A 16,368-nucleotide genomic window follows, 5' to 3' on the forward strand; every position below is an offset into this window, starting at 1 on the left:
GGGTCAAAATGTGTGGGACTTAACTAATAGATAAAATAAAAGATAAAAGGTTCAAAAGGATAAAAGATAAAAGGTTATACAATCACATATTATCACATTTTCTCATGGTAGCTGTTGCTCTCTGTCAGTTATGTAACCATTATCCTACTACTGGAAGCCGTAAGACGAAATGTTCCTATAATTTGTTTCTAATGAGTACTTGGTTAAAAATAGGCTACAGCTCATAATAACAATCAAGTATCAAATCATAATAACAATGTCAAGTTTTGACGGTAGATGGCGGCAAAATCGCCTAAAAACGAATTATCAGGGGACATTTCATGTAAGCCCATAGGCATGCGTTTGTCAACATTAAAAAAAACATCAATTACAGGCCAGCACCAACGTTGAAAGTACCTACAACATTAGCAAATCCAGATGCAATACTATGGTTTACAGTTATTGTCATTAAAATAGTTTTGCATTTGGGATGTGATAGTCCCCTAATGGTATGACGGAAGCAGCCTAAAATAAGCGGACTGACTAGTACCATGCAAAGTCCACAGCACATGGCATGCATGACCCAACAGCAGATCACGTCAGTGAATGTTTTGACTGTTGTCACTGCTAAGCCGTACTCAGTCCCCACATACACCTGTCACAGTCACAGCCAGTGCTGTCAGTGAGTGTCTGTGTCTGTTTCCTATGACACCCTGGAGTCAAGCACAGCCCTGCCCAGAGCTCAGTAGGGCTACTTTCAGGAGCACTCATGCAAATGATCTGTTGGGTCTGAAAAAGGCGCTGGTGGCCCACAGGCGGATATGGCCGAATGCTGCGCTGAGGTCATGTGTTTGACCAGCTCATCTGGGCTATTGTTTCACCCTGATCTCTCTCCCACACTCTCACACATGCACACACACTCACACTCACACACACACAGGCTACGCACTCACACTCAAACCTCATTTGGTGCCTTCCTGCTTGCTCATTCGGCACAACGAACACACCCTCACTGTCTATGTCTATCCACACTTCTCCTCAGTGTTTCTCCACCTCTAGCTCTCTCTCTCTCTCTCTCTCTTTCTCTGCACTTACTGTCTGGCCCTGATTCTCTCATACTTTGTTTTAATCAATTTCTCACCACTTCCTCTTATTTGGTTTCATTTGTCTTCTCGCCTTCTACTTGGTCTGTCTCATTCAACCTCTATTGAATTTGTGTTTTAATTTCTTATACTTATATAACCATCTCCTGTCTTTGGTGTCTCACGCCACCCATGATGATATATACCACTGAACAGAGAATATTTACAGTCCCATGCTCAGGATCACCTCAGAGCCCTGTGCATTTGTTTCTTTATTCATTGGGTATGAATTCGCATTAGACCACCAACAGTTCAGACTACAGTGGAATGCTACACAATACTCCCTTTCATAGAAACTATAAGCACGGTGATGTACTGTGTCATACATTTGGGAAAGCACCAGTCAGCATTATATTAGAGAACTGTTTGGAGTATTTTTTACCATGTTGTGCCAAAGACTGAAGCGATTACTCTCTCAGTAATGGAATGATATTTGCAGGGATGGTCTTCTCTCTGCTGGTGTCCTAATTCAGTCAGACCCCCTCTGGGTTTGTTTAAATAGACATTGATCTACATGCTCGCTGTGTTTGCCTCCCCCATGGCCACACACACGCGGTCCACATTCACTGGAGTTATCGCAACAAAATGGCTGATGTTTGGTTCGGTTCCATCACAGAAACCACAAAAAAATCACTCCAACACAAGGAGGATCTGCAGCCATGATTCATGTGGTCATAAACAAAGCACTGACTCCTGATAATCCAGTCTGCAGCTTCACATCGCAAAACAAACAGCCGATCACCTCAGAACCTCACATACCACTGCTTAGTCTTAATAAACAGCAGAAGCCAGCATAACCATACAGAGAGTCCCAGACAGCTATTTCAACAACTCCTTCCCTCATGCCTCTACAAGAGAATTTAATCTTACAGCAGCCACTGATAGCAAACCTGGCTGCTTTGACTGCATTTCAGTGATGCCTAAACTATTGACCATGGTCTGTATTTATGGTGTCCAGGTGCAGGACAGTGGGTAAAAGATCAGACCTCCTCTGGCCCTTTCCTTGTTCTCATCTTGGCAGATACAGTGGCTGTCTTTGTACGCACATAAGGTGATTAAATGACCACTGATCCTGGATCAAGAAGAAACAACACTGGCCTCGGCCACGTACCAGCTTTGCTCAAAATAGGCCCCAAAGGCTACATCCCCTTTCAAATCTGCAAAACATACTCTTTCAGTGGCCGAAGTTCCCTGAGATTTTTTGCAGGTAATTTATGAAACTCTAATGGGAGCACGGTTTTCTGCTCACATTTCCTGTCCTAATGAGCCCAGATCCGATTGGAGAGGCTGAGCCTGTGACTGCTGAGTTTACTACAACCTCAGAGCCCTTACGTCAGTGCAGTCGAGAGGGTCATGTGAGATGTTATGAGGGGCAGTCACTCCGTAATTATGGAGGAACATCGTATTCACGTGGAGTGGGCCCCTCGGACGCCGGCACAGAACTGGGCACTTTTCGGCAAATTTTCCACCCAGAGAGGATGGCCATAAGGCGTTAAGTAATGCTGCGGTGTTTGTGATGACTCTTTAATTGCCATAATAACATACTGTGCTGTAGGGGTTAACAGAACCATAGAGAGGCCCTCTCTCTCCATTCCTACAGTCATTTCCACATTATCTGCCCTGCCAAAACATGTATACATATAAAGCAATGAATGATATATGGAAACAGACATTCACATCTCTCTCATTGTATTTGTTGTTTTGAGTAATACTTGACAATACTTAAAAGGTTTCTATTTCTAATCCCAAGTACGTATGAAGAGAAAGATAGAGGCAGACTGACAGACAGAGAGACAGACAGTATGTATATAATAATATATACACTATAATAATAATAATCATATCAGACCCTCAAGGGAATCAGTAATTAGATGGAGAAGCTAGAGGTATGTGGATACCTAAAATAGGAAAAGGGGAAGAGGAATAGGACGTGAAAGAGTGGCACATGAATGGCACATGAAAGAGTGGGGGATGGCGGTGCATGTGCTGGAGAGAGAGAGAGAGAGAGAGAGAGAGAGCGGGACAGAGAGAGAGGGAGAGACAAGAGAGAAAGGAGGGGGAGAACTATGTCACACACACGCAAGCACACACAGGCAGACAGAGACGGATCTTTACAGCAGTGCAGCATCGTGCAGAGGAATGACTCCATCCTTTCATCTCCTCCCCTTCACATGTGCGACGTGTCTTACAGGGTGAGTAACTTCTGCAGCCCGGGAGCTGTCACTGTCTGAATTGTTTATGAGAAGGAGTGCATGTCCTGGAACCTCTATGTATTAGAGCACTCATACAGTCAGTCGGTGCAGGGTATTTTTGCTCGTCTGGATGGAAATGTGGAGCAGGTTCTCTCTCTCTCTCTCTCTATCTCTATCTCTATCTCTATCTCTATCTCTCTCTTCCCTTCTCTTCCTTTCCTCCACATGCTGAGGGCTAGCAGACTGAAATAGATAGATCTAAAGGAGGGATAGAACCGGGACACAGCAGAGAGAGAAACTAGCACTGATGGAGTCAAATGATCAAAGAGGATAGACAGAGAGTAGATATATTCAGAGCTATTCAGAAACAAGGGAATTAAGGCAAAAAAGGACGACTTTGGCTGTTCAGTCAGTTGGGCTGTCATGGCCATGGTCAAAGGCATACGGAACAGCGAGCTGTGTCTGGGATATGTGTGTACACGTCAGTCTATGTGTATGTGTGTTGAGGGGGGGGGGTATGTATGTCAGACAGAGCTCTAGAGACGAAATCACGCTGAGAGTCCTCTACAGCCAGTGCGTGAAACTTTAATAAATTGAGTTAAATGTGGCCAGAAACTGCATCAGAGGCATGAGTCTCATGGTGTCTTTTTAAGTCTCGTTCGGTTTGGTAAACAAGAAGGCTATTATATTATGTATCTTACACAGTCAGATGAAATTTACCCTTTAAATATGTTGATCTGTGGTTATGCCTGATGACTTGTTTGAACCATTACTGTAACTGTTCCCAATGCTGTTTGTTTTGAGCCCAAATCAGTACTACAGTGCTACAGTCCCCAAACTAAAGGGGCATCCGAGCAACTTCAATGTGTCTGTGCTAATTTAAGTAACTCATTAATTGGAATTAGTCGGTTCTCCTCCTAATCTCGGTCGTCTGAGTCGAGTCTGAACAACAGTGACAAGCACCACCAGGGATCGTTTTTGCCTTCAGAATTTGAAATGCACCTGTGATTAGCATTTGTATTTGTCTGCAAGCTGCCATTGAGGTTTTAACTATTCTTGGCAACCTTACAACTGTGGAACAGGCTCTCTACTTTTCTAAAAAATAAATGTTTCTCTCTCTTGGTCTCAGTGCTGAAATTTGTGCCTTTTCTGGCTTGAAGGAGTGAGATGGCAGAGAGACGTGACTGAACAGACGGATTGATGTTGAAGCTCTCAGGGGAGAGCACCATGTCTTCCCCCAGTGGAGTCCTCGCAGTGTTCCTCTGCTCATCCCTGTTTGGCAGCTGTCATGCCATGGCACTGACCACAAACATGGCCACTAAGGCCTGGTCAAAGCTGGATGAAGTCAGTGAACCGACTGACCACAATCTGCCATCGGACCTGCCAATGTGGACTGCCTTGGCCGGTGGAGCCAAAATGGCCGCAACGGCCTCTCCTCTTGATCTGTGGACGCCGCCGTCGTCAGGGAACGCCGAAGAAATAGACATGCACAACGTAGGCTCACAGGGAGCTGTCGCCCAGCCGTCAAGTGAATTCAAATCTGCGCAGAGCGTAATGGAAGAGGGGACTTTACATTTTTCCGAGCCACACGGTCACTCTTTGGAAGCCGGCACAGACCAACTGGTCAACAGCCAGCCATCAGACTGGGCAGATGAGGATCACATGTCGGACATCTACATCAGACAGACTGAAGGGGACTTGACCTTTGACACATCCTCCCTAGCTTCACAGACACCTCAGTCTTCTGTTGCTCCTCAAGACCGGAGCCTGATGGACACTGGGGGTGCTGCCACCACGGCACCAGACAGGTCCTCAGTTACACCTGACACGGGCATGTCGATACCAGCTCTCCCACTTGACTCAGATGCCCATGGGCCAGCAGCCAGGGATGATACAGATACAGGTTTAGACCCTGTTGCCATGGAGCCACAAGGTGCAGGGACAGAGGTTATGACCTCAGTGCTTCATGAGGAAGATGTTGCAATAAGACCAACAGAGGAGGCATCATTGATTACAGACTCGTTCAGAGGTAGGCATTTCTCCAGGGTAAAGCTATTTGATGCATTCCAATGGTTTCCATCCTCACTACTGTCAAACATAATCAGAAGTCCTTGTTCCAAACCTTTTCCATGTTGTATGGGGCATGGTTACTCAATGACAGGTTTGGGAACATAGTAGAGCCCCCTACATGGCCTCCTCCACAGCTGAAGACCTCAGAGATGACAGTTTAATAGAGGTCCTTTAGAATGAAGGCCAATAAAAAGGTCATCAAAGACAGAATGATCACTTTTTGGTAATTTGGTTGTATTTATCATGATTAATGATTGTAATTATTATTATTTTATAAGATTGGAATAAGTAAGGAATATTTGGAGTTCATTAAAAACAAAGCAGTGTTTTTGTTTTATTATTATTATTATTATTATCATTATTATTATTACTAAAACTTGCTATTGGACATGTGATTCAGGCTGCTATGAAAGAGTCTAAGAATGGTACATGCCCATTTTTATGTTTGTAAAGAATCACAGCTGTCAAACAATGAGGCATCCCTCTCTCATCTACAGACATTTGCCTTCAGCTGTTTAATGGGTGGTGGGTGATTTGTCAGTTTGTGATTTATCCTGTGATGGTCGGCGCTTGGTTTCTATATGCTGACAATGGTACAGTGCACGGCCGTACACAGCGCTAATGCTGCAGTACAAAATCAGTATTCAGCATGCATGAGATAACCCTTCACCCTTCACAGTCTTTCTCGCTCTTCCTCTCTCTCTCTTTCTCTTTCTCTCTCTCTCTCTCTAGCTATCTATCTCATGTAAGGAGATAGGAATCTCTTTCAACTGCACACATCTCACAGCAGAATACCTATCAGGAACAAGTACAGATTCAAACCCGTTGTATATCAGACAGAATGAACAGAGAGGCGCTCTATTACAAACCTACTGTGTAGGTGCAAACACAGGAACAGAGATAGTGAGATCTCCCCAGCTTCTTCCCACTTCACCTCACTATTTACCAAGCTAAAGCTTGTGTAGTTTAGGTGCGTTAGGTGCGTTTGATCACTAACTGTTAGTTCTCAGATGTGATTTGCGCAGAGCTCAGCAGGAACAGGCTGTAAGCCTGTAAAACACTAAAACATTTTGGTGGCTGGAGTGTCCAAGATGTTGGCAGCAGTCCAGACACTGTGAGATGTGAGAGGGGAGGGTCCCTGTCTGTTGACCATGTTTACAGTTCTGAAGAGATCTGGGGGGGTTCTATGTATGATAAACAAAGATATTCTGCACCTCTGTCCAGAGTGAGTAACCAGAGAACTCTTTGTGCTGGTTTAAAGAATCATGGGATCAGTCCGACTTCAGGAGTCGCGCAGGGCCATTTGGTGCTGATGGAGTCAAGCAGGAGAAGGCAGGAGACCCGGGAGAGCACACACTGAATGATCCAGTGACAGCACCAGCAGCAGGGAGATCTCTCCCAACAGTTCATCCTGACGTTACAGGTAAATGGGTCTGTCTGTCATGCAGTCTACTCACATAGTCTATATTCTAATGCTCAACCTGGTTTTGTGAGTAAAGTTTGATTGTAAATCTCATTACTTTTCTGGACGGGCCTGTCTCCTAGGATCACAGTCTCATTTTCTGAGCTCCATCTCTTTGTGGCACTGGTTCTGGGAGTCTTTGAGGAGAGAGCAGTGTGGTCCTACAGTTGGCATTCATTGGATTCTATTTCACCGCCCTTCCCTTCCACGAGCCATGTCGTACGAAATATGCACATAGCAGTCAGGTCAAAATACAAACAGTAGACGGTTATATATCATTCAGCTATGTTCTCTGTGTTATGTTTAATACTGTATGAGTATTTATATCACAATGCGGTGAATGGCCAGTAGAGTGGCTGAGTCTGTTCACTGTTCAAAACGTTATTGGTAAAATCAGGACAGGTTCTGTTTTTAAATAGTTACAAAAATGAGAGCAACTGACAGGAAGGTCGGCTCCCCCCTAATCTCTCTCTCTCTCTCGCTCTCTCTATCTCCCTCTCTCTCTCTATCTCTCTCCCTCCCTCTATCTCTATCTCTCTCTCTCTCTCTCCCTCCCTCTATCTCTCTCTCTCTCTATCTCTCTCCCTCCCTCTATCTCTCTCTCTCTCTCTCTCTCTCCCTCCCTCTATCTCTATCTCTCTCTCTCTCTCTCCCTCTATCTCTCTCTCTCTCTCTATCTCTCTCTCTCTCTCTCTCTCTCCCTCCCTCACTTTCTCTGACCCATTTTCGGCAGCCTACTTACAGTGCTCTCCCTGTAGAGTGTTCCAACCAATTAGAAGACTATAGACTGCACACACATTTCCCTTTAACAATGTTTGTATGCTTCCAATTTCTTGGTTTATTTCTGTCCTCAACCCAGCAGCATGCAATCAACTGGAGGACCTTTCTCTTCACATTTCTGCCAAGTTCGATACACTTTTAATCACTGGAGTATTAAGGAAAAGATTTCACACATGAATCAGGAGCTATTAAGTAGTCTTAAATTACATTTGAACTGATGTGGGGACTGTAGTGTGTATCTGTGGACCATACTGTGGGTTGCACTGTGGTTCTCATATCATAGTTGAGAGTTTGTGGGCATGGATTTTGGGAGGGATGGGGCTGATTTGCTTTCTCCAGTATTTGCCTCCCCTCCCAATAACATCTGACACAAATGGCTGAAAAACTATCTCTCTCAGTGGGCTTTTGTTGCCTGTGCTTTTGTTGACTTGGTGCTGGTTATATTTTCCATGTTTTTGAGACATTTGAATATTCGCAATTTTTGTTTTTGTCACCATCTGAATATCTTGAGTTTGAACATGCACCATTACAACAACAAATACAAATAGTGTAGCCTGGGCATGCAGAAGCCACAAATACACAACTCCTTTTAAGTCATACAGTAGGTAAACATTGTGACTCTTCCTCTCTCTCTCCCATAGGCCAATCTCCAGATGATGCCTGGTCAGACACAGACTCACTCTCCGAGTCCTCCTCACTCCCTGACTGCAACGCTGTCACCACAGGGGTCTGCAACAGCTCAGAGACCTCATGGGCTCCTGCTCCCCCAGGTGACGTCAAGGGCAACGCTGATCCGGACGACCTCCCCTCGACTCCGTTTCTCAAGGCAACCATGCCCCTCCTGGTCCCTCTGCGCTCGGACTGGAACGCCGCCATGGCAACGTGGGGCCTGGCGTGGGAGGCCCACGTGTACGGGCTGGGCTGCGTGTTCGCGCTGGTCGCGGCCGTGTCCGCCCTGTGCCTACTGTGTCTGCCGCTGCGCTGGCCGTCTAGCTGCGGCCTGTTTGCCACAGCCCACTTCCTGCAGCTGCTGGTTGGATCCAGCCGGGCCTTCCTGCTCTTCTACGACCCCTACGGGCAACGGGAGCGTCTCCCCGGCACGGCCTTTCTCCTGCTGCATGAGGTGGCCTTCCCCTGCCTGACGGCCGCATTCGGCGCGGTGCTGCTGCTGTTGTCGGCCCGCTCGCGCACGCAGCTGCTGTCGCTCTCCCTGCTCCAGCACTCGTCCTGCGCGCTCGCCTGCCTGCTGCTGATGCACGTGGGCCTGGCCCTGGGCTCCGTGGGCCTGTGGGTGTTGCTGCCCAGCCTGCCCTGCCTCATCCTCATCCCGCCCGGGGCGTTCGTGACCTTGGCCCCCCTCCTCTCTGTGGGGTACCTGCTCTTCTACTGCTATGCCCTAGCGGACGCTAAGCACATCTACCGGCTGAATGAGGCATCGCCCGACCGAGTGGCCGCGCCTCGGGCCAGCCAGTGCCCGTTCTCGGAGGCAGGGGTGTGGGAGCGGGCAGCGGGCACTGGAGTGTTCGCCGCTCTCTTCCTGCTGGCATGCGGCGGCCTGAGGCTCTATGCCATGCTGCTGGCGGCCGGAGCGGTTGGGGAAAGCCAAGATGGGCTCCCTCCCTGGCCCTGGTGGGGGCTGCAGTTCAGCTTGCGCGTGTGTGAGGCCGGAGTGTGTCTCACGCTCGCCCTGATCGTCACGCACCCTCTCCTCTGCTGTGTGAGCCAGGGAGGCGGCATGCCCAAACTCCCATGCTGGCCCGGGTTCACCTGGAGGTCAGGCGGCGGTGAGGCTGGGTCGGCCAAGCCATCCCTGCTCGCGGGCGGCTATGGCTGGTCCTTACGCCCTGGTGAAAAGCATGGTCTCTGCGAAGGCTTCACACGCAAGGAGAGCGAGAGCGTGCCCCTCTACACGCTTGCGGACCAGCGCTTCTCAGAGACAGATGGCCTGGACCTCCTCTATCCCAGCACCCCCGTCGATCAGACTGCCAAGAAGCTCGTCCACACTAAGCTCGCCAAGGCCATCTCCACCGGGTCCTCCTTCAGCCTGGACGGAGGGGGCTACAGCGACTCCACTGTCGACCTGCGTCCCCCGTCTCCCATCGACCTGCGGCGGAGCATTGATGAGGCGCTCTTCAGCGAGTCACTCTTCTCATACAGCCTCTTCTGCACCTCCAGACTCTCCCTGAGCACCAGGGGCCCCCCGGACGGCCAGCCCTGCAGGGCCCCCACCTCTGTCGAGCCCAGCCTGTACCGTACCTCCTCCTGCGGGGATGTGGACCTGCCCGCCGACGCCTCCAGACCCTCTAACAGGAGCATCCATGCCCAGAGAGGGGCCTGGAGAGGCAGCAGCTCAACCTCACTCTGTGGGGGGCACTTTGGAGGTGCGCCTCTCACGGTCTGCTGCAGTCATATACCAGGCCAGGAGGCCCAGGGGCCACCGGCCAGGCACCCATCCCAGCGGAGGTACCCCACTCTGGGCTCAACCTCCTCCAGAGAGAGCCTGCGTGACCCGCAGCTGGAGCGGGAGCAGGTGGACGAGCTTGCTGTGCAGGCTGAGTTCATCAACGTGTGCCGGCAGATTGATGCCCTTAGCATCAGCAGTGACACAATTGATCTGTAGGAACCTTTGAAGAAGAGCACATGTGTCTGTGGGTGCAATGGTATGGTTGCACTTACACAAGCTGGACTCATGGAGGGATATGGACTGATTGGTGTGGATATATTTAAAATCGAAATGTTTTTCGATCCATTTTTAAAAAGCTTCCCTGAACTTTACTCTAATGGAGAGGAAGAGATTTAATGTGCCATCTTGTGGTCATTTTTATAGAGTGAAGAGCAGTTGAGTGGTAGCAGGAAAAGCCAACAGGCACTTTTAGGTTAAAAATCTCTTACTCAATTTCACATTTGTAACTTGTAAAACATTATAAGTATGTAATGTTTATATGATAAGATAAAGTTTATAAGTATGCATATTTGGTATGAGTAATAAGGATGCAATAAAAGGGTACTAAAGACAGGTACTGTATTATGGTATGTAGGTAGAGAAAAAAGATCACTTTGAAGAATAGTCAGGTAGTGTCCTCTGTGGGACTGGAATGTGGACGTTTTGTTTTCACCGAAAAGCTCTCAGAAAAGACTTGGACTCTTCAGCATCGACTCATCTGTGATGAATGTGAATCTCTGTGTAACGGTGTCGTGCTTTTCTGCCCTTAAATTCGCCCTTTGAAGTGTTTCAAGCATCCATTTCATTCCAAAGAATCTCCCTCGCCATGCTGTGCTGCTTACTGCTTAATGCTACCATTTTGAAATTACAATGATAATTTATGTAATGTTTTTCATGTACAACTTATAAGACTATGCAAAATATATTGTCATACAATAGGTGGCTGAAAATACTAATAAAAAAAGATCCAGAAACTAACATAGCAAGGGTTGTGACGCAAAGTCAGCCTCTTTGTAAGCTCCAAGTTCACACGTGAATTAGATCAAGTGGTGGTGCAAACTTGCTGAAGGCTTTTGATATAAATAGCTCATAGTTTAAAATCAATGTGGCTTTGTACAAGTGGGTCAATACTCTCCCACATCACCTACCAGCCTGGCTGACTGACTGACTGGCTGACTGAATAATATATGAGTTAATGCTGCTCCCTAGTGTTGACTGCAGGGGGGCAATGACACAACCGAGACAACAGTTTGTAGTTATACAAACTTTATCAGTTATGCAATTTAGCAACAATGAGAAATGATACAAAGACTGAGAGGGAGAGATAGAGAGAGAGAGAGGGAGAGAGCGAGAGAGAGATTTACACAGAAGCACAGAAGGTACAAAGTGGGTGCCATTACAGTTGCAACTGGGCCACTGCTCAAAGACACTACTTTAATTTCCACAAGGTTCAAGTCCAATGAGGATGCAGACATAAAACTGAAATTTGATAATCAGGGATTAAATCAAAATAAATCAAAATAACCAAATTTATTTTAAAGTAATCGACAAGAAAGTTAGATAAACAATAGTCCTTGCTACATTTACAGCTTTCTCTTTCATACAAATACACACAAACACACACGCACACACACACACACACAGAGACACATACACTCCTAAGAAGTTTGAGAGAATGTTGCAAGTAACAGAATGAACATAAAGTTGAATCTAACGTTTACAGTAACCTCGACATCACTTTCTTGGCTGCAAAACAACAACATTTGAATTTGCATTGAATATGTCTAAATGACTGCAAAATAAATAGCCGAAAACCTGAGAAGCTCAAATCCACGGCACTGAAGCTACGACGCTAGAACCTCACTGAATGGCTACGTGGAAATCATAAAACTGCCAGAAAACTCTGTCACATGAATCACTGGCTGTTGGTGTTGACCCTGCTACTATTTAAGAGTGATATGTGCTACGCTGCACACAGAAAAGTTAGTGTTTGAGTATACAGCAAACGACAAAAAAGCCAAACCATGTTTGTGTTCCCCCTTTCCGTTTCCAAAGAAAGAGCTTCACATTACTCTGATATCCTTTATTCACATACGTGTATGTTTATGTACCAATACAGTGGAAATTCAATTTAAAGCTATGGTGCGAAGTACAATCCTACAAAAATGTCTATTTGTAAGGCGCTCAGGCAAAAAGGATCCCTGACGTTGGGCTTTACACTTAGCCTCTGCCCCCCCCAGTACCTTCCACTCATCTCACTGAAAGGCATGGAGGGGAATACACTAAGCAGGTTAGCACACAAGCTAAACAGGCTAATGCTAGTTCACATAATCTCATGTTTGACCTGTAACACATTCATCTGATGTACATTCATTACAGAGACTAATTGTGGACAATACATGTGATTCCCTCTGGGTACCAGTATTCTAGGTAACAGAAATATTGCTGGTCAGCCAAGGGTAGAACAGCACACACAGTTTTCTGCTCCTCTTTGGTCTTGGAAGGTCTTCTCTGGACTCTAGAGATTCATAATATGCTTTGCTGTGCAGCAACAGAGACCTAAACACTTATATGAAAGACCCAGTGTAGTCCTTCAGAGGCCTGTGTAAGTGTGTGTGTGTGTGTGTGTGTGTCTGTGTCTGTGTCTGTGTCTGTGTCTGTGTCTGTGTCTGTGTCTGTGTCTGTGTGTTGTGTGTCTGTGTATGTATGCATTTATTTCACACGTGTTCTGCTACAAGTATAACTGAATGGAGTGAACGTTGAGCACAAGGTGTTACTTGAACTGATGAAAGCTCCATAATAAGTACATTGGTGCCTAATAGACAACAGAGACACTCAGTCAACACTCAGATTCTGCCAAGAGTCTGTTACTGGGCATTCTGGGTCTTCATCAGAGAGCTACAGTTTAGCTGATATCAGACACACTCACATACAGATTGGGATGTACTGTACTGTGAGAAAGTGACTAGAGGTGGCGGGAGCTAAAACGAGGACAAAATGACGCAGCCCTGCAGAGCACAGTCCATTCTGTCTTGGAGTTTGTGTTGTGTGTTTCTTGTGTGTGCTGTAGCGAGTTCTGGTCAAGGTGAAAGTCACACGCTGATTTTCTTCTTTCTTCGGTCAGCAGGCGTCCCAAGCGGAGTTGCCTCCCCAACACACCGGTGTGCTCTATACCACACGGGGTGTCCATCGGAGAGAGAAGAGATAGAGGGAGAGGAGGGATAAGAGTACTCGACTCAGCTTGAGGAGAAGGGGAGGACAGCACCGTGTTAAGGGGGGGGTGCCGCTGGTGGGCTGGGGTGGGTTCGAGTGAGGAGGCGGGTCTAGTCACAGGTAGCCGTTGTGTTTGAGTGACGCTGGCGAGGGGACGTTAGGAGCCACACGGCTCTGGCCTCCTCTGCCTCCCTCAGTAAAGCCGCTTTTCATAACTGCACACACAAAAGACAGATGGTGAGTGTTTGGCGTGCACACACACACACACACACACACACACACACACACACACACACAATCACACACACATACATACAAACATAAACCAACACACACATACATGAACATCGGTAATCCCATAGTCATTTTAGTATAGTGGTGTAGTATGTTGAGCAGTTCATTTCCCATGTGTTGTTGGCACACACACACAGACACACACACACACACAAACACACACACACACACACACACACACACACACACACACACACACACATGAATAATCCCATAGTGACTTCAGTGTAGTGCTGTAGGGTGTAATGCAGTTCATTTCCCACATGTTGATTAAGAACCGCTCATTAAACAACAAATAACACAGAAGTAATTTGGAGTTCTTGCAAATGGAAACAAAATCCTAACAAATCCAGATAGAAATTTGAAATATTCTATTTACTCGGGTTCTAAAACATTTACACAGGCATAGTCTATGCTTCCCAAAGAATGGCAAGAGCACTTTAAAAGCCTTAGTTGCTGACTTTGAAAGAGCTGGAGAGAGATAGAGAGCACTGGGAGAGAGAGAGAGAGAGAGAGAGAGAGAGAGAGAGAGAGAGAGGAGAGAGAGAGCGCTGGGAGATTATAATATAGAGGGAGAACTATGCAGTTCGAACTCAGCCACATGAGCCACAAAAAAAAAAGAGAGAGAGGGAGAGCGAGAGAGAGTGTGATAGAGGGAGAGAGAGAGAGAGGGAGGGAGAGAGTGCGAGAGAGAGAGAGCGCGCAAGAGAGGGAAAGAGAGGGAGAGAGAGAGAGTGTGCTGGGAGATTATAATATAGAGGGAGAACTATGCAGTTAGAACTCAGCCACATGAGCCACTAAAAAGAGAGAAAGAGAGGGAGAGCAAGAGAGAGAGAGAGCGCGCAAGAGAGGGAAAGAGAGAGAGAGGGAGAGTGCTGGGAGATTATAATATAGAGGGAGAACTATGCAGTTAGAACTCAGCCACATGAGCCACTAAAAAGAGAGAGAGAGAGAGAGAGGAATGCGAGAGAGAGAGAGAGCGCGCAAGAGGGAGAGAGAGTGCGATAGAGGGAGAGAGAGAGAGAGAGTGCTGGGAGATTATAATATAGAGGGAGAACTATGCAGTTAGAACTCAGCCACATGGGCCACTAAACCCCCCCCCCCCCGAAGTCTACACTGAGAGCGATCATTTACTAAACCCCTTTCACCAACAGCACAGGCACAGCATGGGGCAGTGGTTTAACAGCACAGGGTTGCGTGTACTTACATGGCACAAAAGAATATCTATGATGTGCACGAGTGAGAGAGACAGAGAAAGAAACAAGGGAGGAGAGACAGAAGACACATTTCATATCTAACTGCCACTGTTCCAAAAAGAAAGAAGACAAATTGCATAACTAACTGCTACTGTTCCAAAAAGAAAGAAGACAAATTGCATATCTAACTGCTACTGTTCCAAAAAGAAAGAAGACAAATTGCATAACTAACTGCCACTGTTCCAAAAAGAAAGAAGACAAATTGCATAACTAACTGCCACTGTTCCAAAAAGAAAGAAGACAAATTGCATAACTAACTGCTACTGTTCCAAAAAGAAAGAAGACAAATTGCATATCTAACTGCTACTGTTCCAAAAAGAAAGAAGAGAAAATTGTATGTATATTAGAGCAGTATGATTAAGCGGCCCCGGATTTGTGGAGAAGGATGACTTACGAGTGAAGACCATGCACACCACCTTCCACCTGTGCTGACATGGTCCTCTTCTCGAACTTCAGCTCTCCAGAGTACATCATGGAGCTGGCAAAGAATGCAATCACACAGGGGGCATTTTAGCATGACAAATGGCACAGAAACTAACACACACACACACACACACACACACACACACACACACACACACACTCACATGCATAACCTGGTACACCATCTCGACACACACTAAAGTTCAGCCTAACACATGCATACATAAGTAAACACATGCATACATAAAGATACATAGATGATACAGATCCTGTATATAAGTACAAGGCTCCTCTAACTAGAGCATGAGACACAAATTAACCTTCTATTCTATTCTATTCCTGTACATAAATTCACAAATGTGTCCATTCAACTCTCCAACTCTCCAGCCTATGAACTGTGGACGGCTGTCCTATCGATATCATACTGTAGGCATTCCATCACTCCCTGTAAATGTGGCAGCAGTGAGATTTTGCCAGGCAGGCAGTTGTGTCTCTCTCTCTCTCTCTCTCTCTCTCTCTCTCTCTTTCTCTCTCTCTCTCTCTCTCTCACTCTCCCTCTCTTTCTCCCTCTTCTTCCTCTTCTTCTCTTTATCTCCTCTTCCTCACATTCCAAGGGTCTCTCTCTTTTTACATGTGCAGTAGCTTACCGTAAGATGGATAGGCTCTTAGCCCCGATGTCCTGGCAACCGTGCTGGATGCCAGCGATGAGGTAGGGCACAAACTTATGGATGGAGCCTTTGTCTTGCACCGACCCCGACACACCTTGAGCCACCTTCACCTTATCGCCCTCACTATTAATGAAAAGACACAGATATGTTCACACACACACACACGCACGCACGCACGCACGCACGCACGCACGCAGGCACGCACGCACGCACACACACACACACACACACTCTGTTAAGATCATCAACTAAACTTTTAATACCATCTGATTTCATGATGTACTGTTCAGTGTTGTTGCAGCTCTGCTGTCTTACAGAGTCTGTAAGGAAAGAGCATAAAGGTTTAGCACAGGGTCCTGGCTGTGCAGTGTTTACCTGAAGTAGCGTTTTTGGCTGCTGCTGTTCTTCTCCATGGCGTCCAGAGAGCCCATCCCCCGGTACTTCTT

The 16,368-nt window shown here is 46.6% G+C and overlaps 2 protein-coding genes across 7 annotated transcripts in view; one reads left to right on the plus strand and one right to left on the minus strand.

Annotated features, from left to right (window-relative positions):
• The first annotated feature begins 2,496 nt into the window (after window positions 1-2,496).
• On the plus strand, window positions 2,497-11,046 carry prrt4a (proline rich transmembrane protein 4a). 2 transcript variants are annotated; one of them, XM_031565380.2, is made up of 4 exons: window positions 2,497-3,313; window positions 4,474-5,342; window positions 6,645-6,806; window positions 8,267-11,046. In XM_031565380.2, exons 2-4 carry the CDS (start codon window positions 4,514-4,516, stop codon window positions 10,243-10,245), a joined length of 2,970 nt encoding a protein of 989 aa, XP_031421240.1. In that variant the 5' UTR covers window positions 2,497-3,313; window positions 4,474-4,513; the 3' UTR covers window positions 10,246-11,046. The 2 variants fall into 2 exon arrangements, with proteins under 2 accessions (XP_031421240.1, XP_031421239.1); XM_031565379.2 differs by having other exon boundaries at window positions 2,498-3,313; window positions 4,443-5,342.
• Window positions 11,047-11,317: 271 nt separating this feature from the next.
• The window catches only part of impdh1a (IMP (inosine 5'-monophosphate) dehydrogenase 1a), an 18,183-nt gene continuing 13,132 nt past the window's right edge, over window positions 11,318-16,368 (minus strand). For 3 of the 5 annotated variants that reach the window (XM_031565381.2, XM_031565382.2, XM_031565385.2), the window contains exons 12-16: window positions 16,298-16,368; window positions 15,902-16,045; window positions 15,226-15,309; window positions 14,783-14,799; window positions 11,318-13,496 (exon numbers count right to left, since the gene is read on the minus strand). The exon at window positions 16,298-16,368 is cut by the window's right edge and continues 74 nt beyond it. In XM_031565381.2, coding sequence (XP_031421241.1) covers window positions 13,396-13,496; window positions 14,783-14,799; window positions 15,226-15,309; window positions 15,902-16,045; window positions 16,298-16,368 — 417 coding nt within the window. In that variant the 3' untranslated portion in view covers window positions 11,318-13,395. The remainder of the gene's footprint in view (window positions 13,497-14,782; window positions 14,800-15,225; window positions 15,310-15,901; window positions 16,046-16,297) is intronic. The other 2 variants (XM_031565383.2, XM_031565384.2) reach the window with 1 other exon arrangement.

Source organism: Clupea harengus, chromosome 3, assembly GCF_900700415.2.
Source record: "Clupea harengus chromosome 3, Ch_v2.0.2, whole genome shotgun sequence".
Taxonomy (NCBI): Eukaryota; Metazoa; Chordata; class Actinopteri; order Clupeiformes; family Clupeidae; genus Clupea; species Clupea harengus.